The 27529-nt window shown below is 53.7% G+C and overlaps 1 protein-coding gene across 7 annotated transcripts in view; it reads left to right on the top strand.

The window, feature by feature from the left end:
* PTPRE (protein tyrosine phosphatase receptor type E) overlaps positions 1–27529 on the top strand; it is a 163946-nt gene that overhangs the window by 94431 nt on the left and 41986 nt on the right. For all 7 annotated transcript variants that reach the window (XM_023241091.2, XM_023241090.2, XM_023241088.2 and 4 more), the window contains one exon: positions 23721–23839. In XM_023241091.2, coding sequence (XP_023096859.1) covers positions 23728–23839 — 112 coding nt within the window. In that variant the 5' untranslated portion in view covers positions 23721–23727. The remainder of the gene's footprint in view (positions 1–23720; positions 23840–27529) is intronic.

Here is a 27529-nt window from a genome sequence, read left to right on the forward strand (position 1 = left end):
GTGCACCTCCCATGTTGCCTGGGAAGCATGAGCCATGCCACCCAGGCCAGACTTAAAGAGGGCCAGGCCTTCAGAAGGGACCCTGGCCCCCGTTGTCCCCTTCAGGCACAAATGGGGTTGTGTACCCACCTTGTGGTTGGGTGTCCAAGGAGGGTCTGAAGCAGCTTCTTTGAGTCATGAAATGTAGAGAGTTCTTTCCTTAGTTGCAATTTTCAGGCAGATTTTCTTCCAAATAACCAGAGGTGTGGTTATAAATAATTCATGCTCATTGTTTGGCCCAATTAACATTCTTCAGAAGACGGGGGCAACGCTTGAAGTCGGTTTCTCCTTGAGGGACGGCGACACACCCTGTTGGGCTGGGCTGAGCTTCTGGCCTAATTAGATATTTACACAAGAGACCGGAGTGATGGGGGTGGATTTATTTTTAATAAAAGAAGATTAAAACCTGTGTATCTACAGCATATTAAGGAAAAACGAACCAAATTGAAGTCCTCCCACAAAGTGGAGAGTGGTGGCCTGAGAAGAGAGGTCTCGCTTGGAATTAGTCAAACTTCTTGCCTTGAGACAGGAGAACATTCAGGCAACCCCCCCCCCCGTCTCCCCTCCCCCCTGCCCCCCACCCCACGTCAGCATCCTCCGGTGCTGAATGAGGGTGGCGGTGACGGAGAACCACCTGAAATCCAGAGACTGGGGCCAAGTGCCCACGTGTGGGGTGGCAGCCACAGGCTGTGTCACGAAGGAGCCAGGTGGGGTTGACGCAGCGGGAATGGGGTCAGAGTGGGGGCCACGTGGCACTCTGCAAATCCAAACTCATGTTCGGGACCAACCTCTGCAGCCACGCAGAAATGCGCACCGGACCCGGTTTTCCCACGAGAAGCCAGATCTCCAGCCTTTGTGTGTAGACTCTCCTCTTTTTCAATATCTCAGACGAATCTAAAAGCCTTTAAACCCCAAGCATACACCCACTCCTTGAATTCAGCAATTCCACTTACAGACATTAAGCCCCAAATAAATGAAAACTATTTGTCCACAAGAAGACTTGTAACCAAGCTCACAGCAGCTTTGCTCATAACAGCAAAAAGTGGGAAACAACCCAAACGTGTATCGAGAGGAGACGGGGGAAGCAAGTTATGGCAGTCATACCCTGGAAAATTCTTCACGCCGGAAAGACGTGGACACAGCAGCGTGCATGAGTCTCCAGAACCCGCTGAATCAAAGACACTAGACTCAGAAGGGTACGTGCTGTGTGGCTCCATTTATAGGAAGTTCAAGAACAGGCAAAGCTAATCATCCCTGGAGACGGAGGTCAGAAGAGCGCCCGCCTCTTGGGATCGGGGGAAGAGTAGACCGACGTGGCAGCCGGGGTCGCAGGGGCTCCCACCCAGAGGCGTAAAGCGTGTACATGGACTGTGTGTGATTGTACCTTTTCAAAAAGGAAAAACTTCCGAAACACATCCCAGGTCAAACCCAGGCTGTCTGTGGGTCACCTTGGGTCCGCAGGCTCTGATCTGTAACTTCGGTGCGGATCCGCGTCCTTCGGGCCCTTCAGTTTGCAGGTGGAGAAACGTGTCCCTCACTAGCAGGTGTCTGTGTGGTATGACCAGGTGCAGGTGGGCAAGCAGGAAGCTCTGATCCCACCAAATTGCTGCCCTCCCAGCGGCCCCTGCAACGCCACCGCCTTGCATTTATTGCCGTTTCCTGGTCTGTTTTTCAAATGCAAGGTTAGAGGCACGTGCTCACCTTGTTTAGACCGAGATGGCGGAGGCTCATCGGCCTTCCTGTCCTCCTGACGGGAAGATCCGTTGCTGGAAGGTGCCTGTGCCAGCTGGGGTCTCGGGCGGACGGAGACAAAGGGCATGATGCCCCATCTCTGCCGTGGACCCAACAGCCAGGCGTCTTGTGAGGTCCTCCTTTTCCTTCTTGACTCTGCAAGTGTTTAGGGAATGAGGATACTGTACATCTGAAAAACGGAAGGCAGACACATATGTGCACATGGATCGAGCACCTGCTGTATACCCATCAGACTACAGAGTCAGGGGGCTCAGAGGCAAGGGGAGACAGACAGGTCAGTCAGCCAGGCTGCATGGTGGCGAGGAGCACAGTCACTCTAAAAGCTGTACAGGGGCAGCAGAGGGGGACAGTCTGGGGACCGAGGCTCAGGAAGGGGTCTGCCCTTCATCTCTCCTGGGAGGCCTGAAACCAGGGAACAACACCCGGCAGGGCCACAGGGTCTCATGTGCAGACCCCGCACAAAGCCTAGCGGGCTCCTCCTGCCCACAACACCAGCACACTGGTGCCTGCCCTCCACACTTGCCCCCCAGAAATTTCCCAGTGACAGACGTGTATTCCAGAGGCGACAGGAGCTTTGGGGTGGGGAGCATGCAAGTGACTTCCCGGAGCCGCCATGCCCCAGCTGTAAGTCCACATCCCGTGCTTCTGGACTCCAGCCGCGGGAAGCTCTACTTCACGCCGCTTCTCGAAGCTCCTGGTCACTCGCGCTTCTGGACGCTTCCAGGCATCGACGGGGAGGATCAGTCTGCACAGCGTTTCCAGCTCCAAGGCACGCCGTCCCCGCCACCTTTCAGCTCTGTGCCATTCTTGCTTTTTTTCTCTTTTTGGCTCTTTTATTTTAGAGATGGGGGGAAGGACAGAGGGGGAGAGAGAGAATCTTAAGCGGGCTCCACGCTCAGTGAGGAACCCGACGCTGGGATCAAGAGTCGGATGCTCAACCGATGGGCCCCCCCAGGCGCCCCATGCCATCCTTGCTCTTGAATTTCCCATCTTGAGGTGCAGTCAGAGTGGGTCTCAGTGACCCGGCCAAGATCGGCATTCAGGTGGCCTCGGTGAGGCATGCGTTTCTTCTGTTCCTGGTAGCCGAGTAAGATGAGAGGCCAAGTGGACGAGTCCCTTGATGAGACAGGAGATGCCCTCCCTATAGCTTCCCACTCCTCTGCAGTCAGGACCCCCACCCCTGTGGGTTAAGCCTCAAGCTGCCCCTGGTCAGTGCTCCCCTGCCCAGCCCTTCCCGGAGTCCACTTCCTCCCAGATGAGTGCTCCCCCCACCAGCCCTCCCCAGAGTCCGCTTCCTCCCAGATGAGTGAAGTCAGAAAACAAGACAGCTGGAAAGTGGGGGCCTCTCAGCCTCCGGGGTGTGCAGTCCCACTCAGGCCACCTGGATCCCTCTCTTGTGTCACATTCCCTCTGTCTCTGTCTCTGTCTCTCTCTCTCTCACACACACACACACACACACACACACACACACACACACACACCATTTTTAGTGGGTTTCTGGAGGATGACTTGTGCAGCATACACACTGCACTAGGGAGACACCGCGTTGAAACCAGGGACTCTAACAGGTGCCACGCCGAGGGCGTTTCCCCTCAGGCTCAAGGGACCTCACCCTATCCCCGGGCGCCTCCTTCCTCTGCCACCTCCCAGGCACGACTGTGCAGTGGTTCAAGCAAGGCCTTTGGAATCTGGGTGTTCTGGCTTCACATCCCAGCCCTGCCACTCACTGGAGCTCAGAAGGCCTCCCGGTTGTGATTGCGGCCTCGTCCTGGGCTTCCCGCAGGCCTACAACTCTGGAGAGTGAGCAGTCAGGACCAGACCCTGTTCCAGATTTTTCTGGGCAGATGTGGCACGTGGGCTTGCCGTTCTGTGGCTCTTTGATGGCGTCCTGCTCAAGCATAGTCCATTCATTCATTCATTCATTCATCTAATCACTTGTCCTCCACACATTCCTGAGAATTTACCATGCGCCCTGGGGTTGTCCCCCAGGCCCCTCTTGGGCAGGGGTCTCTGACCAAGGCCAGAGTGGTGAGTCGAGGTGGGGATCGGCAGGGGTGCCATGCTGGGGTCCTGGGTGCAGGGTGCACAGCACACAGTATGCCTCCTGGGGGACCCCTCCCCGCTGTATCTGTGCTGTGAGGATGGACAGTCAGGAGGGACAGTCTGCCTTTGCCCAAACCCCAAGCGACGCTTCCTGTGTGAACCTTTGTTCCATTTGCAAGGGCGCACGAGAGTCCTCTTGGGAGGACGAAGATTCTTCCCTGGGGCTCCCCAGGGAAGGTGGGGAGGTGGAGACTGTGCAGCTGTGAGGCAGAGGGCAGCTGTTTGATGGCGAGGCAGAGAAACTGTGCTCAAAGCAAGGATCCGTGGACCTTCCTACCGAAGGGTCAGAATGTGAGCAGTGTCGTGAAGTGTGCTGTCCTGCCCTTGGTCCTGGCTCCAGGGCTGTGTCCTGCACTGATGCAAATCCGTTTCTAACTGCTTTGGTCTTTGCTGATTGATCTCTGGATCTCAAGTTCAAGTATATAATCAGATCTCAAATATAAGCAGTTTTTGCACTAACTTACTGCTGTTTGGTTGACCACAACAGAAATCTACTTCAGGACTTTTCAGCATTTAAAAAAAATAATAAAACAAAACAAAACAAAACGAAATGAAATAAAATGGAATAAAATAAGATAAAATAAAAAACTGGCTAGTCTCACCGTGGCTCAGTAGTTAGGTTTCAGAGCATGCATAGCTAGATAGTTCTGGGTCACTTCTCTCCTCGGTTTTATTTTATTTTATTTTATTTTATTTTATTTTATTTTATTTCATTTCATTTTATTTCATTTCATTTTATTTATTTACTTACTTAAAGCTAATTTATTTTGAGAAAGAGCAAGAACGAGTGTGTGGGGGGGAGAGAGAGAGAGAGAGAAAGTTGAGAATCCCAGGCAGGCTCGACACTGTCAGCACAGAGCCCCACGCTGGGCTCAACCCCCACAAACCATGAGATCATGACCCGAGTCAAAATCAGGAGTTGGCCGCTTAACCAACTGAGCCACTTAGGCGTCCACTAAATATATATTTAAAAAATACGTGTGTGTGTGTGTGTGTGTGTGTGTGTGTATAGATATATAGATATATGTTCAAATACATACCTAAAACCAAACTATTTGGTTTTGTAATAACAAAACGGCCAGTAGCTTCTGCAGCTGCCTGGCCCGCCGTGAGTACCCAGCAGGTGCCCTGGGTTTCCAGTGTCACGTGGGTGGAGTCAGGGAGCATCGTCACAGCAGCAGCCGCCGTTCCATCTCGAGGCTTTTAGCATGGGCTCCACTGGCAGTGATGAACTCGAGCGGGAGCCCTGTGGTTGGACAGGGGCTCTTGAGCCGCGTTGCATCCCTGTCAGTGTGGCGTCTGTCTTCAGGTGAGGTTGTCACAAACCCCACGAGGGAGTGCTATGCCCGCCAGCATCGCAGACCCCGCGCCTCCAGTGACAAGGGCGTCCATCCGTTCTCTGCGTCCCGTCCTGGCCGCTGAGGAGACTGTGACCCCGGTGGGCAAGGATGGGCTCTCGGACAGCCTGTGAGCCTCTGCGGCATGAGCTCGCCCCCCACGTGTTGGGAGGAGGCTCACTGAACCCAGTCGGGCTGAAGTTAATAGAAGCTACGGCCCCGGGATCGGCTGGTGCCCGTGTTCCACAGCAACGCGCGGGTCTCAGGGCGGCCTCCCGTCTTTGGGACACCTCCACCCTTCTCCCGGGAGTGGGCGCTCAGGCACGTGGGCTGTTTCCAGAATTAGCACAGTCAGAGCACTGGTAAGAAGGTAAAGCTATTGTTGTCAGCTCCCCCCCCCCCCCAGAATGTGTGATGCCCTCCAAAGCCAAGCGCACACATTCATTCAGCGCACCGTCGCCTGCTCGTGTCGGGACCCCCAGGCACACAGACCCCTCGTGTTGTTGCGTTGTGCCCAAGAGTCTTGGCACAACCCGTGATAGGTGCCTGCTGCCCAGGAGAGGAGACGGGTCCAAGGTTTCTTACCATTTGCTTCCCCTTGAGATTGCTTTCAGGTGAAGGTTGAGCATCCTTATTGGACTTTTATGTCAATTGCACGTTTCCTTTCCAAGGGCTTTGATTTCCACTGTAATCAGCCTCGGTTTTCAGGAACGACTCTAGAATAGGCATTTAGGGATTGATCTCTGATAGAGCTGCGTGCCCAGGCGATTGGCATATTTGCTGAGAAATTCACCCAAGGTTGCAGCACGAGGATTCACCATTTAGACAGAGGACGTGGGTTTAGCATCCCACCTCGGCTTCTCCCCTGGAGGCAGGGATGGGAGTGTTGGTTTATTTATGGATCCTGTTTGAAGGATGTCAAAAATCGATTTACCGACACGGCCCCGACGAAAGTCACAAGGTATGTGTCTGATTCCCTCCTTGAAGGCGTTCTGACCATATTCTGAAGCCCCAGAGAACTCTTCAGCCACCACACTTAACGCACAGCTCCCTGCATCAGCAGGACCTTGGACCCGAGGGCCGTCAGCACACCTGCTCCCTGCCCCCGGCCCGATTGAGAAAATAGGGCAGGCCTTTGTGAAAACGGTATCTGTGCCCGCGACCACCTTCCTTCCATGCATTCTTCGGGGTTTTAGTGAAACGCGGGTCCAGGAAAGGAGGTGTCCCACAGTTTGAGGATGGATGGTCCCCTAGAAGGAGATACATGGGACCTGTCCTTTCCCGCCCCAGGCTGTCCTGCCTTCCCAGTCAGCCTTCCACCAAGTCTTGTCCTGAAGACACCCCTACGGGCTTACGGGGTGCTGTTGCAGACTCGGCCTTCCGCCTGCTGGGCCCCTCCAGGAAGTACAAGGCCATGAGCTGATCCTGGCTCTCTAGGAGTTCACGTCCAAGTTCAGAAGGAGGAGGAGCTAGAAAGCATTGTGGAGCAGGGACCACCAGCTGTGGGTGCCGGCCCAGACCTCCAGGCCCGGGGACTGGTGTGGAGAAAGGGCTTCCCTGGGCAGTGGCAGGTGCAGGGCCCTGGATGTGGGCGAGACCCTGAAGCGATGTGGGCGAGGCTGGCATGTGCCTCCGGGGCAGCCTGTGAGCAAGGGTCAGGAGATGACAGTTGGGATGGAAAGAAGCTACCTTCGCCCCAGGACCCCCTTTCAGTCGTGCTGCTTTGGCAGGCCGTCGTTGTCTGAACATCTCCATTGAAATTAAAATGCACCAGGACGCGAATGAAGAATAATCTGAGCGCCTTTCCCAGGGAGTAAAGATCACCATTCAAATTTGCTACAAATAAATTGCTAGTGCCCTCCATCAGGGCCGTGGCAATTTCTGGCTGAAAAAGTAACAAGAGCTGATGACGTATTGAAGGCAGGTCCTTGGTTTCTATTAATGTTTACTTATATCTGCAGAGGTTAACGTGCTGTCCTCCGGGCACTTTTTCCATCTCAGTTACAGCCTATTCTATGATAGTAATTTGGTTTTGGTGAAATCCAAACACTATCCCAAACAGAACTGTCTTGTTACTGCCGAGGGGGTAATTTTTCATGAATAAAGAATTCGGTGAAGGTCTAGCTTCTGTCAAATGGAAATCTACAAGCTCCTACAAGGGTAAAGAAATTAGTTATTGGTACTTTGTAGTTTTTTGGAGCCCATGAATGATTGTGAGGCCTTGTACGTCATTCACGCTGTTCGAGATTCGGCAATAAAACTTTCATCCTCTTTGGTTTTATGTGAATGCTTTCAGGAGTGAAGAGTTACCATTTTCAGGCGTTTAGGGATTCCTTCATTTGTTCTTTGAAAATAAGGGTGGGTTTTCTTCAAGAGCGGGAAGATTTATCTGTCAAGCCCAGCTATAGTTCATTTCTGTCTTCTTCGTCCCCAGCCATAGAAACATGGTAAGTTTCCTGTTCTCTAACAGGTGAGTGGTCGGTGGGGTTGGTGGTGGTGATGAAGCAAAGTCAAGTATGGGGTTAGGATGGGTGAAAGTGTGCCTTTGAGAAGCTTCCTTGTATCTTTAACAATCTGTGGTTCTGTTGTCTTTATTGCGAGGGAGGACTTCATTCTTCCAGAATAAGCTCTTTACTTCCTATTCAGCTTCAAGAGGGCAAGATGCATAATTGGAATGATGCAAATCCGTGCACGGTCCATGGGAAATCGAAACTGAAATTATCCCATAACACACTTACTGACACGCCAGCATTCTTACAGGTCCCTGCCGAGGGCCCAGGTCGAGTGCCACCCCGTCCTCAGGAGGGTCCCTTGCCTGTGCCGATCCAGGGCCCTGCTTGGGAGGGGCCGGCAGGGAGCCTGGTGCAGACCAGTACATCAGAGGTTGCGATACACTGGGGCTTTATAGTTTTCGTGTACAGGTATGGGGTTTAAAAAAAAAAAATCCGTTCGTGAAATCAGTTTCAGCGTATAATCCAGAAATGTGCACACAGGACTTTAGCAGTGTGCTTATAATAAAGCACTCAAATGAATTATAAAGGGCTTTTACTCTTAGACACAAAGGATTTTCTAAATTCTTTCAAGACCAATTGCCCCTCTGTTACTAGGTCAGCATCGGGGAGGAGGGTCAGCGGAACTCCCAGCGGGGATTCTTTGCTTAGGATGCTTTGTCCTTTCCTTTCACGGACCCCTCCTTTGCTCAGGGAAACCCCTTCTCCAGCTTCTCAGCCCCCATAAAGGAGGTAGGTTCTGCCCCTGGCCAGCTGAGGATGGCATAACAATAGATATTTCCTATCCTACTTTATGGAAGAATAACCTGAGACATCGTACCTATAGCCACCCCCTTCTTTTTTGTTTCTTTCTTTCTTTCTTTCTTTTTTTTTTCCTAATCTAATAACTTGAGTTTCTAAGAGACCAGTCAAGTTGGGCACAGGTTGAACCTTCCAGACTCAAATCTTCCACATTTTCTGCTCTCTTCTCTCTCTCGTAAAAGTTAGCCACTCATTTAACAAATCGTTCCCGGTTCTTGAATGGAAAGGCTACAGTCACAGGAGTAAGCTGACGAGTCAGAGGCAGACCTGGGAGTGAAGAGACACCCTCTGCCCCCGGCCCCCGCAAGGGCCTCCCCATGCCACTCCCTGGGGTGCATCTGGGCCACCTCGACACCAACAGATGCCCCCCCCACCCTTGGCCCCCTTCTAGTCCCCAAAACTGCATGGACACAAGAGAAGAGTAACCACCACGACAAGAGAGAAAGTGAAATTGAATACCATGTGGCCACTGCCCCGTCACGGAGAGCAAGTTACCTGCTTGTTAGGAAAGAAAAAATTGAGTGGATAAAGGCCTATGTCCAATCACAATGCCAAATCCTATTGACCTTACTAACAGGATTCCTCTGAAGACTTTAAGTTCACCTCCAGCAGTCCTCAAACCAAGCCTCAGATGTTTCAAACAGATCTCCCATTCTGCAGTGAAAACTTCTAGATTCCCCAGGAGCCACTTCTCTTCGTGAAGCCTTTGACTTTGGTAACCTCCAAACACATTTCCAGTCACAGGGAGCACAGGAGTAAGATCTTTTGCACCTAAAATAGGCAGCCCTTTTGTCTTCTAGAAATATCCTTTTGTCCTTTACCTGGCAAAATACATTTTCAGATGCTATTTCATGAGCTGATGTGGTTTTATTTCCCCCAGTTAAAAGGAAGAGTAATGAGATTTGCTGCAGAGCCATTTTTTTCTTTTTTTTTTTTTCCCTAATGAGTTGAGAACTAATGGCCCAAATATTCGGGCCTATCTATTATTCTGGGGCCATCTCATGTCTTGGAGACATGACTCATGTGTCAGCTCAGTGTCAGCCATGAGGTCTCCCTGCCTCACCCCATGAGGGCAGTCCCACCTCCCAGACTGGTCTACTCACTTGGAACCATGTGTGGTCCCTCTGGGGACTTTAGTTATCTGCAGCTTGTCTCGGGATATGCCTTGTCTCGGGGATGTACCTTGTCTTGGGGATATGCCTTGTCTCGGGGATGCGTCTTGTCTCATGAATGCGCCCTGTCTTGGGGATGCTCCTTGTCTCAGGGATGCACCTTGTCTGGGGGATGGTCCCTGCCTGGGGGATACGCCCTGTCTTAAGGATGCACCTTGTCTCGGGGATGTGCTTTGTCTCGGGGATGTGCCCTGTCTTGGGGATGCGCCTTGTCTCAGGGATGCTCCTCGTCCTGGGGATGCTCCCTGTCTCGGGACGTGCTTTGTCTCAGGGTTGTGCCGAGAAGCGGCAGGGGCCCAGGAGGTCCTGATGAACCCGGAGAGGAAGGCCTAATCGTCCCGCTTCCAGAACTGCCTTTTCATAAACGCCACGTTGAGGAAGAGCAACATCAAGAACCCAAAGAGCCCCCCTTAACCTCTGCTTTGACTACATGGCCAGCAGCTTCCTCGGGCGAGGGCACCCCATCCACCTGGGGAGCACTGAGCCTGCGGTTACGGAGGGGAAGCGGGGCACCGGTGCAGGGGCTCACAGCCAGGGAGGCCGCCTGTTTGAAAACAACTTTGCTTCCAACGCTCCACGTTGAAGGCCCACTGAGACCTTCTAAGACATACCGTTTGTTCTTAGTTTATCCCACTGCTGCGTCGTGCCCAGTGATTTAAGTACAATGTGATCGGCTCCAACTTGTGAAAATAATTTGCGTCTCCTCGGCTCTCGTTTAAGAAAAAACGTCGCTTGGTACTTGCGTGGTGAGAAAGTGCAAAACAAAAAAACAGAAATGCAGTTCTCTGGAAAGTTCTTTGACTGCCCGTGCGTAGCTTCCTAACTGAGGAGGGAACTTGATCTGAATGTCCTCTAAGCTGTCACTGCCCTGGTGTGTCTGCCCCAGACTCGGTGCGCTTGGTACCCGGTGGTCCCAGGCCCAGGGCGGAGGACCTGAGGTTCAGCTGAGGTTCAGTGGGGGACACACAGTCTCTAGCAGAGGCCGGTTCCCCCGGATGGGCTGGCAGCTGCCTGAGGGACCCCACGCTGACCTGCAGGTCACAGCCCTTCTTCTCTGGAGACCTGCCTTCCCAGGTCTCCTCTGCCCATGTGAGCCGAGAGCGGTGCTGTCTGCAGGGCCCTGGGCGTCCAGCCAGACTTCCCCCACGACCTGCTGCAGGGAATCTGGGGGCTCCACGCCTCCTCAGCTCCCCCAGCCTTCAGGGTAGGCCCCTCCTCCAGGGCATGCTGTATATTCCCCAGGGACCTCAGCCATCTCTGGACACACCTGGCCTGTGTATATGGGGTATGAGAGGCAAGGGTGTACGGAGAGGGAGGCGGGTGTCCCTGGCTTCTTTCCACGGGTCACCCCACAACCCAGGACTTCTGTGGGTCCCACCGCACAATTCTATGGGCTCAGGATTCTTCTCCTGGCCCCCAGGGGTTCTGCGTGTGCCAGGGAACCCCAGCCAGACTCCACGTGTGTGCGCGGTGGGCAACTGTGCGGTCTCACCCCTGCAGAGCCTGGGGGGTGCTTCAGTCTCCAAAAGGAGTCAGCTCTCTGCCCTGACAGCCCGGGGCTGGTGGGCGGGCACCACACCGTCTGTGCCCTCCCTGTCCTCGCCTGTCAAGGCAGAGGCGGCCCCTGCCTCTCTCGGTGGCTGCCGGAGGAGGGTCTGACGAGGGGACCCTGGAGAGCATCGTGGGTGACGCCGACCCCTGCAGGCATCTCCTTGTCATTTCTTTCTGGATTTTCCCCCCTTTTCTCTCCTAACAAGTGGACTTCTTTGCCCTTCTCTTTTCCATGATGTCTCGATGGTTTCACATTTAGATGTTTGCAGTTGCTTAATTGTTCAAAAGCAATTAAGTTCCAGCCTTTCCCCAACTCGGATAAAAAGCATATGCCCTTCTCATCTTTTATTTTCTTTTTAACAAGCAAAACGTCCGAAAAGGCAGGCTCACCGTGGGTGCATCTGGAATGTGCTGAGGCTGCAAGTTTGACTGCTTTCGGGGCTTTTATTATTATTATTTGAGTCTTTCAACCATGTAAGTGTATTCACACCTGAAGCTCAGAAGAGGCCTAGATTTGTTTCTCCTTTACCGTGAGGACACCTCTTTGTTCTTTGAGGTTTTATGCTTCCCCAGTGCATGACAAAATGATAATCGTGCCCTGTGAGGAATGTTGCCCTGATTTTATGGAAAACAGGCACGGTGGCATTAGGTACGAGACATGTGGGCAGGCAAGGCCCCCCGAGGCTCAGGGGGGTCCCGGGTTCCTGGAGGATTCACCGGGGGCCGACACGATGGCAGGGGCCTGGCGGGGGCGGGGGGGGTTTGCTTTGGTGCCTGGTGGCAGAACGTGCTTGACTTGTGTTTGCGGCCAAGGTTTCAGCAAACTGGCAATGTCCTTCCCAGTCTGTTTCCGGAGGGAGCAGGCTGACGAGGCTCGCCCACCCGTCTGTGCCTGCCGTGACTGTCTTCCCAGAACCGTCTGTTCTCGGCTGCCTGCTGGGCGGAGGGATCTCCCGTGTCCCAGGACTCACCCCTCGCAGACCTGAACCCCACAGGTGTCGAGGAGGAACCCCGACCTGTAGGTGCAGAGAAGGACTTGGCCGTTTTCTGGGAACATTAAGGGTCCCCATTTGTCATCGTCCGGGTTGCCGCTGACTGACTTCCTGCTCTTGACATTTCTCAGTAAACAAAAGGACTTGGCTGGGTCTCCTGGCCTTCGCTTTGCTTCCTAACCCAGAAGGTGGGGGTCGCGTCTGTGCCTAATTGCAGTAGCCTCAGCAAGTGGGCGGGCGCGGGGCGGGGGACGCTGGGGAAGGTGTAGCTCCAGTTTGCATTTCCTGGTCCACAGATGAACTTGAAGGGTCCGTAAAGCAGCGGGAGACCGCCCGAAAGGGGTCGATGGTTGGTCTTTCTCTTTTTGCTTGCCCTCCTCTGAAAAGGCCTGGAAAAGCCGGCACAGAGAGAGGGCCCAGCCTGGATCAGAGATACTGCCCCTGCCAGGTAGGCAGAGGTGGCTGCTAAGGGGCGGGACTTTGGGCAGAAATGACAAGGCCGAGAGCCATGGCATAGAGGAACACGTCAGGGCTGTCAGCGACCTTGGAGTGGCTCTGACTTTGACCGGGAGCTTGGGGGCTTCCCTCTGGCTCTGGAGACCAGAAGCAGTGATGATGTGAATCCTTGGATTCCTGGGGAGCGCTAAGCTTCACCAGCCTGTCACATTCGTTATCCTCAGAACCTTCTAGAAAGGAGCAGCAGACATTCTTACCCACTTCTGCAGACTCAGGGGAGGATTGAGGAGCTGCCCCCCCCCCCCCCCCCGCAGGTAAATAAGGGATCTCACAGCCGTGTGGCGTACCTGCCTCCCGTTCGGTGACGTGAGGTGACCTCTCTTCTGGAAGGCGCACCAGCAGCCACGCTTGGGGATTTGACCACTGCCTGCCTGGGCTCTGAGTGCGCCATTGTCTTCTTTATCCAGCTGCCCCTGGAGGTCACTGTGACCCACATTCCCGGGAAAGATTGGGGGAGCGGGGCGCACAATGTGCTCGGTTCTGCATCTGCCCCCGCATGCGGGCAACGTTCAGACGGCCGCTGGCCACTGCCCGGCTGGAAGAAGCTTGTCGCCGAGCAGAAGGGGCAGCCCGTTCTGCTCCTGGGGACTGTCTCCCGCCACGGCTAAGTGACCCGCTGGAGGACCAGGGCCAGAAAGGCAAGGTTCCTGGCTGTCAGCTTCTGGCATCTTCATTCACAGAGCAGCAAACCTGGGCTGGAAGTGTGGATTTGCTCCGGGAAGAAGCCCCCGACACCGGGAGGCCTGGAGACCCTGCTGCCGTCACATCCGTCCTGTGGCCCTCAGGCCCTGGCCGCCCACGCGTGGATCGTCCCCCACCCTGCCCCCGTGCTTCTTCTCCTGCCGAGGCTGCTCCCGGAAAAGCCCTTCTTCCTGCTCCATTTCTCCTTGGCTGATGCAAGTGCCCCTGGCAGGCTTTCCTCCTGGTCACAACTGCCCCTGGGGACTGGCTTCCACTCCATTTTCCCTTTTGACCTAAAAGCCGTCCAACGGTTCTATCTACCCTGCAGGCCTCTTGATGGCAAATTCTCGGAGGTAGAGATAAGACCCTGGCCGTCTCCACCATTGACTCTTGGACTCCTCCCGCTGAGCCTGGCCAGGGACCTGTGTGATGGTTGATTTGAATGCTCACAGGCTGCCCGTGCCGAAACCGCCTGGTGACTTGGTGTCTGAGCCAGAGGGAGCAGCTCCGAGGATGCCTAGGCTGGTTCTCAGAGACTTACGTCAGACTTATGGCAGAACCACGTAGTTCCCCAAGCTCTACCTTTTCCTGGTACCCGGTGGGGCCATGATACTTGGGGACATCACCGGCCACCAACGTTGACTGAGCACCTACTGTGAGCTAAGTCCGGCGTGGGCATTCACACCGAAGTCTCTGGGCCCACGGGCCATCTGGAAGAAGGAGGCACAACTGACCTCTCACATGAGTGCTCACTGCCCTAGGGCGCTGTCCTTGACCGCAGTCGCTGCGGGTCAGATGGATGTGGAGGGACCCTGGGTGCACTTCCCTCTGGGGGGTGTACCGCTTAAGGCCTGTGTGTCTCCTTTCTTCATGATGCCAGATTCCAACAGAAGCTTTAGTCTATTTCTGACTACAGAAAAATGTGTTGAATCACACACGTGTTCCAGTGGAATCACGAGCCGTTCACACAAAGGGCGAGGAAGCGACAGTGTGTGTCCAGGTTGGGGCTGAATTTGGATTCGGAGCCTGGGCTCGTCTAAGGTCTCTCTAAGGCCGGTCTGGGGCTTTCGTAGCTGCCAGCATCTTGGCATCGACCTGCATTCGTTGGCGACTCTCAGGCATCTGCCCGGCCACAGTCAGATCTGTCAAGGCTGTCTCTGAAATTGTTCCTCTGCAAAGGGAGAGGCCTCTTGTCTCCCCCAACCCTTCAGAAGAAGGCCCGACCTCCCCAGAAGAGAACAGAGCAGACGTGGGTGTAGACATTCTCGGCCAGGGCCGCAGAGCGGGGTCCAGGCTCTAGGACTGGGGTTCAACTGTGGAAACAGCAGGTGCTCCCCCACAGCTCTGGCTGCTTCCAGAAGGAAGTGATGGGGGAGCAGGCCTTCTCGGTCGGTGCTGGCAGCACGATGGTGCCTGGTTCACCGGGGGGGCCCAGTGGTTTAAGTAATCAGCCCAGTTTCAAGAGTTATGCATATTTATTATCTCACGGGTCCTCCTGTCTTACTCATCGGGAAGCAAGGTCACAGGGGTGAGGTGTTCTGGCGAAGGCTCTCACCTGGCTCAGGGAGAGGAGAGAAGGAGGCAGGAGAGGATGACAGAGACAGGGAGACAGAAACACAACGAGCCCAGCCTCGGAGGCCCCATTCTCTTTGAAAACCGACCTGGGTTGATGAGATGGAGAGAAATCTGCCGCGATCGCCCCTGATGACCTATTTCCTTCAAGAACGTTCATCAAGCCTCTCCGCTGTGCCAGATGGACGTGCCTGAGAGCGGCTCCCGCCCCCAAGAAGCCCCAGGGCATAGATCATTCTGCCCAGTGTTGTTAGCTTCCGCTTCAAAGCAGTCCTTCTGGAAAGCGTCCCCCACCCTCCACCCCGACGTCCTCAAACGCTGCCATCATCAGTCAGTCCTGCCACCAGAGACTCTGGGTCTCCCGGATCCTGTGCGGATTCGGGGGCTTCCTGAAGGCGCCATGTTCTCTGCCCCCGGCACCCGCTGCCCCCACAGCTCATGCTGCCTCTGCCTCCTCTCCCACTACCCCCCTGGACCGCTCGGCTGCTCACCTGAGAAGAGACCCCTTCGCCCTAGGCAGCCTTCTGATTCTGACCCCTCTGGGCTGGCGTCCCGCAAGTGCCTCCAGTCACCAGCTGGTGTTAGTGTCCTGGCGGTTCCAGCCCCTGGAGTCTGCCATATTCCCCTCCATTGTCCACACTTCTGAGTAGAAGGTCGACGGAGGGGGTGAGCCTCAGCGTGGGTGTCTCTTCTGTTAAGAAGAAGAGGTGGGGAGAGGGCCGTGCGTTTCCCACATTTATTGCCATCTTTCAGCTAATACTGCCGAATCCCAAAGTCCGAAGGACGGGGCTTTGTCGTGTGGGTCCCCCTGTTTTCCTGCTCAGGTGCTTTGGGCAGGGATTCTCCCTCCATATGGGCCTTCCTTTCATTTTTTGTGTTTTAAAAAAGTTTGTTAACGTTTATTTTTGAGAGACAGAGAGACAGAGCACGAGCAGGGGAGGGGCAGAGAGACAGGGAGACACAGAATCCGAAGCAGGCTCCAGGCTCCGAGCTGCCAGCACGGGGCCCGACGCGGGGCTCGAACTCAGGAGCCACAAGATCATGACCTGAGCCGGCGTCGGATGCATAACCCACGGAGCCACCCAGGCGCCCCCTCCACATTGACCTTCCTGATGGGTCGCTGCAGTGGTCCTCTGATAAAACGCATCTCCTCTGGGTGATGGGCGAACAAGCCTTCGGGGAGCATGAAGGACCTGTGAGTGTGACTGTCAGATGCGGTGGGGGGGGGGGTGGATCAAGGCAGCAGTCAGGTGTGAACACGGTTGTGTTCACTAGCCGGCTCAGCTGTGACCTTCAGGACAAAAGAAGTTGGAAGAGGTTGGATAGGGTGAGCCCCACGGTGTATTTTGGTGAGAGAAGGACGAACAAGGACTCGTCTTTATGACCCTGTCCTCAGAATCGTACTCCTGGAGAGTCCGGGCTGATTCCCAACATCCTACTCCGTTCCGTGCATGCTCCTTCCACAGCCTTCTCCAGGCTCCCATAGTGACCTCTCTCGCTGCGACAGCCTCTTATTATTCATTATTTGCTTTTTTATTTTTGCTTCTTTGCTTCTTGTCCCTGTATCCTGTCCATGTTCACGTTTCTTCCACATTTCCCATCTCATTGCAATTAAAAGTGAAAATTTTAGTTATGAGAAGTTGCACCGAAGGAGTCCAGGAAGGGCTTGGTGGCCTGTCCCCTTGGCTATCGCACTTTCTCCAGGGTCTCATCTTAGGGCAAGGGACCCACGGGAAGGGATGGCCTCTCTTTAGGGGCGATCACCTCTGAAACATGAGCAGCCATGCTCTCCACTCTGTCCCACCCTCCCCTAGCCCAGTGGGGACAGCACTGCCCTTTGGAGGACACCACGTGGCTAGACAAGAAGGCATGAGCTTGGACAAGAGTGGGTTGGGTGCTAACTCCTTCTGGCCCTGTGTGGTGGGAAAAGTAGTTGAGGCTGAGGCCCCCCGCAGGCCACCTGTGGTACCCACCAGCTGAGCAGTGGCCCCTGCCATGGCCCCTGGTCATGGCCAGGCCATGGCAAGGGCCACTGGTCATCAGGATCTGTGGGGAAAATGAGAGATTACAGGGTTTTGACATAGTTGCAGGAAACAGAGGCAAAAGAGTTTTGCCATAAAACTTGTAGACAACAGTCTGAACTCTCACAACACTTGCTTGGGCATTTGCCGTCGGGCGTAAATCTACATCTTTTTGCGCCAATTAGTTTTTAATAACACTTTATGAATTTGCCCTAAACCCATCTGTCAGGAATGAAGTGTGGAAAAGGGCACATGTTAAGCACTGAGTCTCTGTTTTCAAGAAAGTTGATGATGAGGCTACAATTTGCACAAAATATCCATCAGCATTTACCTTCTGTGTCGGGGTCCGAACTGGTGCCGCTGACCACAGAGAAGCCATGAGAGGGAAAAAAGCCTCTAAGAGAAGCATCCGCTTCCCCTGAAGGGTGACTCAACGACCTCTGTGCCCCAGGATGATGGATTGAAGGGGCTTTACACACGGCCCTGGGAAGCAAGGGCTGTTTATTTAGATCAGATGACTCTTCATAGCGAGTCAAGATCATTATCAATTCCAGGTCTCATTGCACACTTACGGGAGGTGAAGTGATCGCCATCAGTGCTCCCAATAGCAGGTGCGTTTCACAACCTGTCAGATGATAACCGGTTTTGTATCGGTGCCCTTTGCAAACGGAAAACGAGTTAATTCCCGTAGTGGCGCCGTTGTTTTTCATCCGCTTCGTGGAATCCAGCGACGAGTGGGAGGCTCCTTCTGTGAAAGGTGAACACCTGACCTGATTGCTAATGTCACCGGAAATGCCACGAAAGAATTCAACACCGAGGACACGTGCATTTGTTTGGTGGGATAATAGAAGTATATAAGGGCTGGCGGACCTCGGCGTTTGTGGTAAACGTCCCACACTTGGACTTGATTGTGATGTACAGATAATTTTTTTTTAAATTTTTTTTTCAACGTTTTTTTATTTATTTTTGGGACAGAGAGAGACAGAGCATGAACGGGGGAGGGGCAGAGAGAGAGGGAGACACAGAATCGGAAACAGGCTCCAGGCTCCGAGCCGTCAGCCCAGAGCCCGACGCGGGGCTCGAACTCACGGACCGCGAGATCGTGACCTGGCTGAAGTCGGACGCTTAACCGACTGCGCCACCCAGGCGCCCCTGTACAGATAATTTTTAATTGCGCCCACGCCAAGTAAATATTCTGGCAGAGAAGATAGAGGCTGTAGATGTCAGATTTTAGCAACAGCTACGTTTGCAGGGGAATTAAACTGAAATATTCTGTAATGAAGCTGATGTTGAATTTTGAAAAATACTTAGCTTGGGAACATGCATGTTCTATTCCCGCCCCATCAGAGCTCAGAAATGCTTGGGGCTTCAAAAAGTCGCTCAGTAAATCAATCTAAGTATCCTACAAAGATGGCAAATGTTTCTATAAACAAGGCTCCAAGTATTGGTTGCCTGTCGTTCTGAATTAGTCGGAAATATTTAGTAAAAGTAAATGCAACCGGAAAATACAACCATCTATAAAAACCCCTCAGCGTTTTAAAGTTTTGCACAATTACAACTGTTGAAAACATAGGTTATGAACAGGAAGACATTAAAATCTTTCTCTATGAAAGCGAGGAAAGAATAAAGCAAACAGAATGATGGGGGCTCACAAGATGTTCCTTTGAAAACTTTGCAGACAATTTTATGAAAAAATTTAAATATTAAGGATATTGAAAATATATTAAAAGTGAAACATATTAAGAACAGACAAGGTGGGGCGCCTGGGTGGCTCAGTCCGTTAAGTGTCAGACTTCAGCTCAGGTCGTGGTCTCACGGTTCATGGGTTCGAGCCCCACGTCGGTCTCTGTGCCGACAGCTCGGAGCCTGGAGCCTGCTTCGGACTCTGTGTCTCCCTCTTTCTCTCTGCTCCTCCCCCACTCACACTCTGTCTCTCTCTCAAAAATAAATAAACATTAAAAAAAATTTAAAAGAACAGACAAGTCTGAGAAAGCAATTGAAGCAGGTGAATATGTACCGAGAGTAGGTGTTCTGTTCATGTTCTCATTTTATTTTCATATAATCAATACAAGAAACATTTTTTATAAAATAAACTATGGCTCTAATGTGCACTGGTAGGTTAGTTTTGTTTTCTAGAAAGGGTTTTTTTTTAATTTTTAGAGATAGGTTTTGAATAGAAACTACTTAGTGGGCTCCCATTTTAATAAAACCAAATGCTGACCACTAATGAAATACTGTAGGAAAGCATATGGCTTTAACTGTTTCAGCCTCTCTTTTGCTCTCGGAGGTCCTGTTTTGGATGAGAAATTACACGTGGCCCATCCCAGGGGCTCTCCTTTAAGGGTAGAACAAATATTTAGCTCTGCTCCTTTGTGAGGGAACGGAGTCTGTCTTGTAATTGAGAAGCAGCAGGCGTGTGAACCACTCGTGATGGGTTTGAGCTGCAGAAAGAAAACACTACCATCTTGGAACTGCAGGGGGCAGTCTGGCTCAGTCCTTGCAGGACACCCAACACTGGAAGGCTCAGCAGGGTGGCCCTTCCTCAAAGACACTGGCTCAGGGAGGGCTCCATACCCTCAAAAGCCCTGAAGGTCCCTGTCAGCTGGAGAAGCCAGCTTGGAGGAGGCAGGAGATGTCCCCAGTCCCCAGGAGGCTCGACGTCTGGTTGGGAGACCCAATGCCCAAATGACTCTGAACAATTCCGGGCAGTCTGATCCCAGGAAGAGAGAGTGTCTTTGGCTTGCTGGACCTCGAAGGTTGGTGGGACAAGGCAGAGGGGACAGGGGTCATCCGGTGAGGGGAAGCATGTGAGCAAGGGCTGGGGGATGTAGACGGGTCAGAAGAATCCCTCTCCTGCCTTGGGGTCTCCACCTGCACCTGCCTCATGTCCTCCTCTTGTTCCCTGGCCGCCATTTGCCAGACGCCCAGCCCAACTCCTCTACTCCTGTCCCCAAGGGTAGTGGCCTCCTTTGGCTGGGCACTGAGGCCTGGCCTCTGCCCCTCTACACACCCCCAGAGTGAACTCACCCACACACTGAAGCTTCAACCCTCACTCCCATCCAGCCAAGTCCCAGGTCCTCGACACAGTTCCTGTTGGCACTCTGCTAGAATGCTCTCGGGACCCGGAGAGTCAACAGGCCATCTCCGGAGACAGCAGGGCATCTCTCATAGGATTGCGGTGAGGGATGGTGAGGATAACTTATCCCAGGAGTTCAGATAGCTTATCACACTTCTGGGGAGTTCAGTAAATGGTAGCTTGTATTATTGCTTTATACTCCAAGCCAAAATCCACTCCATCCCCAGACTGGGGACCCCAGTCTCCAGATCTCAGCTAATGAACGATGCCCCATCGCATTCCATCTCCCAAGATGGAAATCCCAGTGCCTTGGTGCCCCAGTCAACACCGCGTCCAGCTAACTACCATTCACGCAGATTCTACCTCTGAAGCCCCTTTCAAATCCCTCCCTCCTTGCCATTCCCATTGTCCTGGCTTAGTCCAGACCTTCCTACTCTGCTGTGTAACCAGCACGTCTCAGATTTGATGCGCATGGGAGCCGCCTGGAGATCTTGCGTAGGAGGAGGTCCCGCTGTGTCTGAGATGCAGCATCCCTAGTATGCTCCCAGGGGATGCCCATGCCCCCAACCACTCTGGGGCGGCAAAGGCTTACGCCGTGCCTCTTGTGACTTGTGACCGGCTTCCGGCACTCTCTCTGGAAACTTCAGTGGCCGCTCACTGCTCACAGCCAAGGTTGTCTATACCACACCCTTCACTCTCCATATATTTGGATTTCATGCATCTGGAGTTGGGCTCAGGAATTGGCATCTTCTTATAATACCTCCGAGTGGCTCTAATAATGTAGGTCGCTTGTGGAAAACAGGCCTGTAACACCAAACCAAACTCTTTAACGCGACTTTCAAGGGCCTTCTCGATTCGGTCCTGGGGGGAGTGAATCATCACTAACTCACCTTCCTTCCTTGGCACTGTGGACACTCATCTCCGGACAGGGGGTCCTAGGGGATGCTGTGTTTCCACTCTTCCTTCCAGCTCCACAAATCTGCGTTGGGGCAGGACCGGCATCGTATTTAGTTTCGCGGCTCCGGGACCCGACAGTCAGCCTGCTCCAGAGCAGCCCAGCAGAGTATTAAAAAAGCATCAAGTGGAATAAGAAAACAATGCTAACCAAACTGATAGCTGGCTGACTTTTGATAAGAATAAACACAAAAGCTGCTTTGTTGGAAACTGTTTTGATGATCTCTGTTCTGAGACGCAACGTGTTGTATGCCCACAGTACTTAACATGCGGTAGGTTCAATACAAGTCCTTAAAATTCACCAGGGGTTTAAACTACTTCAAAGGACTATTTTGTGCCGATTCGTGTCTGTGCTTATTGGTAGCTTGCACAAACCCTCCGAGGGTGAATCGCCAGGGACAGGAAAGTTGTCATTGGCTTGGAAATAGAAGTATCGCAATAAAGGGACTCAAGGGGGTTTGAATTCTGCAAAGTCTAGTGCCCTCTGCTGGCCACAGTGGGCAAATCACCTGCTGCTCCAGGGGCCACTACCCATCCCCCTGGGTGTCTGACGGGTGATGAGATGGCCTTTGTCGGCCTGAAAGTGTCAACTTTCTCTTAGGTCATTGAGCATTTGGAGAGGAGGGTCTTGAATGAATGCATATAACAAGACAAATGCTTCAACTAGGAAGTGTGCATTTCTGAGTTGTATTAAACCAGTTAATACTTCCTAATCACTTACTCTGCAGTGTATTCAACTGTGTAAAAGTGTCGTTCAAGAACAGATTCTGTCTGGTGCAGCCTATGCAGAGCTGACTGTCAGGGCTTGAGAGCTTTTGTCTCGGGTGGTCCTGGGTTCCATTCACACCTCTTCCATCCCTTCTGCCCCCGCTTCGGGCCTGTTCCTGAGTCCTGGAGGGTTGTCGTGGGGCAGTGTCCACAGGAAGGGCCCAGCACTGGTAGGTGCTCACGGGATACAAGCTATTGTGTGTGTGCGCGCGTGTGTGTGTGGCTCACTTTAACAATCTAAAATGTATTTGGGAAATAAACAAGAGGAAAGAGGTTGGAAGCATTGATTGTGGCCATCATGGTTGCTCTAGGATAATTGTCTGCTCAGAATGGTTCCATTTCAGCAGTGGTGATTGCTGAAATGCGATTAGACTTTTTGCGCTCATTCAAGCGTCTCCTCTAATTACAAGGAACCAGTGTTTCTGGGCCTCGGTCCATCCATGTGCCCCGGGGAGGCTTTTTGCAGGAAAGTGCCGTCTGAGGGGACAGGCACCCCAGGGGACCACGGAGGGGGGCGTCAGGAGGGAGAGAGCCCACACTCGCGGTCACCACCAGATCTCACTGGGCCCAGACAGCCGTGTGCCTTGCCCTGAGGTGACTCTCCCATACCCCCGAGAGGTCCTTGCCACATTTTCCGAGGACCTAAGGTATTTTGGCAAAATTGGAGCACCAGGCAGGGATCCATGGTGGCCCTGCAGGTCTTCTGGGTGAAAGATTGCTTTTTCCCATGTTGAGCCACGTGGCAACCCGGGTTTGCTCCGTGCATGTCCCCACCCACCCGGTAAAGACTTCCCTCCATTCCCAAGAAGCTCCTCAGAGATGAGCTAACTAAAGGTGGCCCCTCCTGGGCGGGAAGGGAGCCTCCCTGCACCTCACCTGGGAGCACAGACAGGAGGACAGTCAGGGGCAAGGCCTTCACCCCAGAGCCACGTGGGAAGTTCCGGAGAACAGGCCAAGTGCGAGGCTCAGAAGAACACTGACTAGGCCGGCCTGCCCATCTCCAATCTCGTGGTTGACTCCTCAGGATGGGAGGACTTGGCTGGCCTTTGAAAGGCTCATCGGGCTCCGGAGTGTGGGACACATGGGCCCGGGGCCTGCCCTCCCCCCGGCCCCGAGGCTCAGGTCGGGTCAGTGAGGGTTGGCACTCAGAACAAGGGCCGGTGGTGTGGGTTGTGGCCAGGGGGACAGCAGAGGTGGACCCCCAACCCCCTGCCCCTGGCCCTGTGACCACATGCCGGGTAGCCTAACTCCTGAGCCCAAGATTGTTCCCCAGGGGCTGCTCTTCTCTGGGCTCTCATGATGCAAATGGAAACCCTAACCTGTGTCACAGCGGACATGAGAGAATGTTCCCACGTTCCCCAAATGTTGAACAAATCATTGCTGTGTGGCAATTTATTCTTTCAAGTTTCTTTATTTTGAGGGGGTCGGAGAGGGAGAGGGAGGGAGTGCAGAGAGAGCGGGGAGGGGCAGAGAGAGAGGGAGACACAGAATCCGAAGCAGGCTCCATCCAGGCTCCGAGCTGTCAGCGCACAGCCCGACGCGGGGCTCGAACCCGCAAACCGAGAGATCGTGACCTGAGCCAGAATCAAGAACCAGAGCCACCCAGGTGCCCTGACCGTGCGACGACCTAGAAGCAACGGGTCAAGGGCCTCGCTGGGTGTCTGTGAGGCTGCTGCTCAGAATCTTAGATCTCCTTGTTTGTGTGCTCAGGGTTTTTCCTCTCCTGGTTCCTCCATATCCTTGTTCGGCTCCCCTCCCCCCCCCCCCACTGCCCTGTTTCATGTGAGGTTCCCTCCTGGGCTGGGGCAGGGGGGAGGAGGGGCAGCCCCAGGCGCATGGCGGGGAGCGCTCTGAGCCTGTCCCTGCTTCCTGCAGGTTCGCCATGGAGCCCTTCTGTCTGCTCCTCCTGGCAGGTGTTAGCCTGCCTTTCGCCAAGGCTCTCAAGGGCAACGAGACCACCCCAGCGGAGAGCAACTTGACCTCTACGACCGCAGGTGAGGACCCAGCTGCCTGCCGCTCACCTGCCCTTGCCATCCCCCACCCTCCTGGTAGGGTCTCAAGACCGGGGGTGATGACCCCGCTGGGGGAGGAGAAGGAGCATCGAACACGGAACGCCTCTCAAAAGCAGGCTGGCCGCACGAGCCAGTTGTTGGGAATTTGACCAGAACAAAGCTTAGCATTCGGGGGGCGGCAAACACAACCCCGTGCTCAGAGTTGGAATCGGCTTCGGCGGGAAGCGGGGGAGCAGGGGTTTGCAACCCCGCCGTGGGGAGCTGATTCTAGCGATCCTCAACAAATGTGGACGTGGACGAGTGCCTAGGGGATAGTTAGGCACTGGCATGGCAGTTGATCCAGTCAAGAAATCAGTGTGGGTCCTTTCAGGCATGATGTTGGTACCGTGGCTGGAGTCACGTTTTTATTTTTTATTTATTTTTTTATTTTTTTAAATATTTTTTCTTCAACATTTTATTTATTTTTTTGGGACAGAGAGAGACAGAGCATGAACAGGGGAGGGGCAGAGAGAGAGGGAGACACAGAATCGGAAACAGGCTCCAGGCTCTGAGCCATCAGCCCAGAGCCCGACGCGGGGCTCGAACTCACGGGCCGCGAGATCGTGACCTGGCTGAAGTCAGACGCTCAACCGACTGCGCCACCCAGGTGCCCCATGGAGTCACATTTTTAAAAGAAGAGTCCACGCGTGTCTAGAGATGCATGTTGAAGTCCTTCTGAGGGAAGCAACCCTCCCTCGGGGAGCCGCTTGAGAAAGAGCCCCTGGGGAGCAGGAGGTAGGCGGGGCCATAGGCCAACCCAGCTGCCTGGTCCCCATCAGAAAGTTGGTGGCAGATACGTGGGGGTCACCGCTCCACGCTCCTGCCTCAGTGGAAGAAGCCAGACACGAGACCACGTGTTGTGTGATCTCCCTTGATAGGAAATGCCCGGAATAGTCGGGGTTGACGGAGGAGAAGGTACCTGAGCACTTGGCCGGGCTGGTGGGGGCGGGGGGGGGGTGGCAAAGGCCAGGTGACCTCAGGTGGACGACAGGTGGACGGGAAGATTCTAAAACTGGATTGTGGTGGCAGTGGCACAACTAGGAATTAACTAAAAATCATTGGGTCTTCTGCTTAAAACGGGTGGGTTCTGTAGAATGTAGATTTGGCGTCACGCAGTTGAACTAAAGGCCGTGCGAAGCCGACAGGAAGGGGAGGACAAGCGGCAGAGAGAGCAGGGGCCCTTGAATCACGTGACCCTTGTTCAGCTCCCTCTGACCTGGCCGGGTGACCTGGAGGAAGTTCCTGAACCTCTTCGGGCCTCAGTATCCCCATCTGTGAGTCGGAGGTAGCAACAGTGCCTCCTTTTCGCAACGCTGTGGGCATTAACGAGACTGCCGAGCTGGGTACAGAGGCTCGTCCACGTGGGCCACTGCTGTGGACGGCTGGACAATGTGTCGGGGGAGGCCCGTCACCCCGCCAGTCGCTTACAGCCCGGAAACGCGGCCTTTCAATGTCCCTTGATATCTCTTTCTTGGATGTGTGCCCAACTGATGAGTTCAGGGTCCCCAAGGACTAGGCCCGGACTCCCTGGGCAGCCCCACACGCCTCCCTGGGAGACCAGAGGCCGTCTGTGGCTGCCAGCTCTGTCCCCTGGCCGGCTTAGTAGGAGCCCGTAACCAGCAAGGCCTGATCCCTTGAGTCTGTATCACGGCCTGTTGCCAGTCCCTACACGCCTGCCCTGTCCCTTCCCCGTCCATCCCCCAAGACTCCCAGGCATAAAACTCAAGGCATCTCGGATAAGGCATCACTTGGTGTGTCGGTTAGTGTTCTCCAGAGAAACAGAATCAGTAAGACATGTGCTTATGCTTTCATTTATATCTGTATCTGTATCTATGTCTGTATTTATATTTATTATAAGGCACAGGGTCACAGGACTGTTAGGGTTGTTGAGTCCAAAATCCGCAGGGCCAGGGAGCCGGTTTGAGCTCGAAGGCTGGCAGGCTGCCGCTGCAGAACCGGAATGAGTGATGTCCCAGTTGGAAGGCAGTGAGGGAGGAAGGATTCCCTGTTACTCACAAAAGGCCCAGCCTTTTTGGTCTCTGCAGGCCTTCGACTGATTGGGTGAGGCCCACCCACAGTGGAGCGTGGGGAGGCGTGTAGTCTTTTCAGAGACCACCAATCTAAATGCTGAATCTCATCCTAACAGCACCCTCATAGAAACACCCAGAACAGCAGCGTTGGACCACGTATCTGAAACCCCGTGGCTCAGCTAGGTTGGCATTCAGCATCACACTTGATTATCACAAGGCGCCGGGTAAACAAAAATTACCAACTTCCTTCCAGAAGAAAAAGCTTGAGTGAGATAATTAGAAGTGCCCCATTCGGACTGGGATCAGGGACTCAACCCCCATGCAGCTCAAGGGCCTTATGTGATTTTCTGAGCCCAGACCCGTGACCTACAAATGCACCCTTGGCCCCCAAGAGAAGGGCGAAGTAGGGCTCAAGTCACTGGTGTGAGACCCCAGAGAGGACGGCCGGAGCAGCCCTGTCCTCACGTTGCCAGCCAGAGAAATCCAGAACTGCAAAAACAGGAAAGACAGGAGCCCCTAGCAGATAGAAGCTGCATTTGTTATTGTCCTCATGTACGTTTTTCACATTTTTTAAAATATTTATTTATTTTTGAGAAAGAGAGAGACACACACAGAGGGCAAGCGGGGGAGGGGCAGAGAGAGAGGGAGACACAGAATCCCAAGCAGGCTCCAGGCTCCGAGCTGCCAGCACAGAGCCCCGTGCAGGGCTCAAACTCACAAACCGCGAGACCATGACCTGAGCCGAAGTTGGATGCTTCACCAACTGAGCCACCCAGGTGCCCCGTGTCACTGTCCTCATCTCAAGAAGGGCCCCTGGGTGCTGGGTCCCTGGTGCTGTTCCACAGCCTGGGACGCTGCAGGCCTGCCCCAAGGACAGTGTGTCCCGATTCTACCGGGCAGAGCATCGTTTGCCCCAAAGCGGAGAAGCCAGAAGAGAGCTGCGTGGGCGTTTCTGCCGCTGGCACCCAGGGCACCGTCAGGGTGACTCAGCCTCACCCCTGGGCCTCTTCGCTTCACTTGGAAAGAAAACGGTTGGCCAGTAAGGCGGCTGTGGGTGTCAGGCGCTCCTTTCGGGGACAGGGAAGCGACCTCGTGCCCCTGAGAACAGATGTGTCCCTCACAGCTTGTGACAGTTTCTGCCCGGGGCTTCACGGCTTTGGCAGAGGCTGCTGGTCACACAACCAGGAGGCAAGTCCACGCTGGCTCCAGTTCAAGGTCTCGGTGACAGCAGGTGGACGGGCTCCATTGGCCTAGAATTCCAGACGGGAGGCTGACCCGCGGGAAGTGCCCTTTGGAACTTTGTTCCCTGAAAGAAGGATCATCTGGTGGGATCACAGCACATTGCCACGATGTGCCAATAACCGGAAGCCCTGTTTGTTCCTTGAACAAAATGTATCAAATAATCATCAAGAGACATTCCTTTATGCAGGAGTTGAAGGTAAATACTCACAAACAGTACAATTAAATGCTGTTGTCCGTATTACAGGAAGGCTTCCTAAAAATTAATAGAAAGAAATTAACAGGAAGAAATTAATAGAAGAAAAAGACATCCCAGTAGGAAAGTGGCAAAGCAAGCATATATGACCAAGCAACGTGCAAATAT

Source organism: Felis catus, chromosome D2, assembly GCF_018350175.1.
Source record: "Felis catus isolate Fca126 chromosome D2, F.catus_Fca126_mat1.0, whole genome shotgun sequence".
Taxonomy (NCBI): Eukaryota; Metazoa; Chordata; class Mammalia; order Carnivora; family Felidae; genus Felis; species Felis catus.